This window comes from Helicoverpa zea, chromosome 18 (assembly GCF_022581195.2).
Source record: "Helicoverpa zea isolate HzStark_Cry1AcR chromosome 18, ilHelZeax1.1, whole genome shotgun sequence".
NCBI lineage: Eukaryota > Metazoa > Arthropoda > Insecta > Lepidoptera > Noctuidae > Helicoverpa > Helicoverpa zea.
This window is the reverse complement of record NC_061469.1, coordinates 4,656,173-4,659,878: the sequence shown is the minus strand read 5'-3', so window position 1 is coordinate 4,659,878 and position 3,706 is coordinate 4,656,173. Positions and strand designations below refer to the sequence as shown.

The 3,706-nt window shown below is 34.2% G+C and overlaps 1 protein-coding gene across 1 annotated transcript; it reads left to right on the top strand.

Moving 5' to 3' along the window:
- Window positions 1–1,140: 1,140 nt before the first annotated feature.
- Window positions 1,141–2,091, top strand: LOC124639116. The gene has a single exon (XM_047176347.1). It carries the CDS (start codon window positions 1,141–1,143, stop codon window positions 1,870–1,872), a length of 732 nt encoding a protein of 243 aa, XP_047032303.1. The 3' UTR covers window positions 1,873–2,091.
- The last annotated feature ends 1,615 nt before the right edge of the window (window positions 2,092–3,706 follow it).

Genomic DNA, 3,706 nt, shown 5'->3' with positions numbered 1-3,706 from the left:
TTTAAGTTATGAAAACCAACAAGAATAAGGGAAACTCTGGCGAGACGCTCATTAAACAGGATTCAAAACCTAGTTCTGTTACGGCTAACAATTCAATACTACAAAGACAGAACAACCATTTAAATATCTCAACATTATTGAAAGGGTAATCGTGCAATCTGGTCTCAGCATACAATCACGTAAAATGATAACCATTATTGTAAAACAAGAAGGCAACAGGCCCGTTTACCCTGCATAATGGCTACCGATTAGCTTGCTTCTCACAACTGAACCATGGTTCCATGAGAAATTCAATCAATCGGACAGTCGGACTATTTTAATGGCTGCCGATTGTGCTACAATCAATCGTATTATTATAATTTTTATTCGTTTTCCCACTGCAGTACGCTGTCATTATTTTAAGGTTGTTAGGATTTTGTTGTTCTTTTGTTTGTGAGTCGTTTTTGTTTCGTGTGAATTTTGGTTGTTTGCTATTTGTATAGCGATACTCATACTAATACTTAAGTATTTATTGGCATTCCATACGTTATCCAGGTAGTACATTTTACAGTTTAGAAACAATATAGGGCCATACCGATAAACAGAGGTTGCTATTATATTTTTTGACTTACCGTCAACTTGTTTATTAATAACAGACCGTCGTACGTCATAGTCACATAGCGGTACAATATTTCGCAGATCTCAATTAAGTACTGGTGGCGCGGTTCGGAACGGCGGAATCTTTAACTGTTTGCTCGTGGTCGAAAGTTCGAACCCAGGATCCAACAAAGTCTTTTTGTGAATTGATATTAATTTACATAAGTCCTGGTATACATTAAAATGTCAAACTGTGATGGTTGTGGATCTATGGTAAAAACATCTGAGCAATTGGTTTGTTCAGATTGTAACAAAATCTATCACCACTTATGTGTACGTATGAGCATATCGAAATTTAAAAGATTAAGCAAAATCGCTCGTTCCGCTTGGGCCTGCAATAACTGCTTGAGTAAAAAAGATCAAGAACCTAACATAACTGCCTCTACGGATGATGATTCAGATGTATCAGCGGAGAAAGGCGACATTAGAAAAATTATTAGGCAGGAAATAAGAAATGCAATACGTACTGAAGTTAGAATCATATTACACGAACTTCGTAGTGAAATGGATGACCTAAAAAAACAAATTGATGAATTAAAAGTTACAAAACAGAAAGTAACTACTTTTTCTCAGGATATATCAGATTTGAAAACATCAATGCAGTTCCATGCAGAAGAGCAAGTAGATATTAAAAAACGCATTAACGACATCTGTCTAGAGGGGTCAAAGCAGTCTTCACTATTATTTGACAACTTGGTATCCAAAATAGATTTCCTGGAACAACAGTCTCGAAACTGCAATATTGAAATATGTAATGTTCCTGAAAAACGTGGTGAAAATTTACTTAATATTATAGAAATGGTTGGCAGTGCTGTTAACTTTCCTATATGTCAAAAAGACATCGTTTCTATTCATAGGGTGCAACATGCCACTCAGCAAGGCAACAAACCAAAAAGCATTGTTGTTAAATTTACCTCACGCATATTTCGCGATAACCTAATCAGTGCATATCGCTTAACGAAAACTCTTAAAGCTGAAAAAATAGGCATAGCAGGCTCAACTGCTACTGTCTACATTAACGAGCACCTTACCCTTAAAAACAAACAGTTATTTCGAAAAACAAGGGAAGCTGCTGCTTTGCATAACTATAAATATGTTTGGATCAAAAACTCCACTATATTGGTGCGAAAGAGGGATGACACGTCTGCCTTTGCGATCCGCTCCGAAGGTGACATACGTAAAATTAAAGGCAAAGATGATTTTATACCATGTACTACAAAGGAAAATAATGAATAACACTATTTTATCGCACACAATAGAAGACCATCCTATTTCAAGTTTTAGTCTTATTTTAACGCATATTTTTATTTCGCATGGAGTTTCTTCTTTTTATTGTTTCTGCTCGTTAAATGATGTATTTGTTATAATATTTTGCATGACAGATTTATATCTCACCATTTTTTGTACAAGCTCTGATACTGCGGTAAAACTATTAATAATATTGTTTGTCCCCAATAGTAAAAAAATCATATGTATGTTAACTTATAAAAAATGGCCCTATTTTTATTTTTCTGTGTGTAAATTATATCTATATAATATTGCTAGCATATATTATCTCGTAACTGGTACTCGGCTTCTGGCTGTTATTGTTACCAAAATTTTGACATGTTGGATTCTTGTTTGCAATCTACTGTGCGGATCTATACATATAATTAAGATATTTATATATTCATTGGTACATAGTGATGGATAAAAACCTCTCTGTTTATTATCAGAATTGTCGAGGAATTCGTACAAAATTGAATATCCTGCATATGAACATTCTCATGAATAGCTACGATATGATCATTTTAACTGAGACATGGTTAATACCAGAGATAAGCAATAATGAATTTATAGATCAGCGTTATGTGGTCTACAGATGTGACCGCGACCGCGTCAGTACAGACAAGTTAGATGGAGGTGGTGTCCTAATTGCAATTATGAAAACTATTAAATCCATTGAATATGACATATCATCTATACCCAATAACATAATGTGGAATAAATATATTGAACATGTAATCGTTGCATTACCTTGTCCACAAAACGTTAAATTTCACATGATATGTGTGGCTTACATACCACCCAAAACACCGTCGATAATTTATGAAAAATATTTCGATTTATTACAAGAGATATTATCTACATCCAGTGTCGAGGGTTCTTATGTAGTCGGTGACTATAATTTACCAGAAGCTAGGTGGTATACTGCAACCAGTCTTAATAACACTGACGGTTTTTCTATGTGTTGTGGTACGACAGTCACATGCCAACATTTAAATAACCTAATTGCATATCTTAATGCCTCACAATACAATAAAATATTGAACTTCAAAGGTAACATATTAGATCTTTTTATATCAAATAGACCCTGCAAAATAACTAGCGCTCAATCTTTGTTACCCATAGACAACTATCACCCTCCATTTGTATCCGACATATCTTTAAATGTTGAAACGCTTTTGCTGAAACGTCGCCCTCCCAATAAATACAACTATCACAAAGCTGACTATGATAAAATAAATAGTGATATTCAAAATACTAATTGGTCTGAACTCCTCGCTCATGGAAATTCTGATGAAGCTTTATCCACATTTTACACTCAAATTGAAAACATCATTAAACAACACACACCTTTAGCAGGCACCCGATCTCTTGGTTATCCAACTTGGTTCTCTAAATCTTTAATTGGTTTATTCAAAAAAAAACAAAAGGCATGGACCAAGTGGAAAAAATATCAAAATATCTCAGATTATGAAACATTTTCACAGTACAGATTCAGTTTTAAGTAAACAATGTTTCACAAAATATATTAACTCTGTACAAGATAATTTACGTAAAAATGTTAAACACTTTTGGACTTATATATCTAACCGCAAAGATAAGCCTGGTATTCCTGCTAAAATAAACTATAATGGTATCGAATCCGATAACCCGGAAACAATTTGTAAAATGTTTTCTGACTTCTTTTTCTCTGTCTACGAACCAGCCTCGCCCCAATTGAACAGCTGGAAACCTCCCGTCGAGACCGCTTCAAATGACCTAAATATTTTTGACCTACACTTTAGTGAACAAAACATTTTAAAGG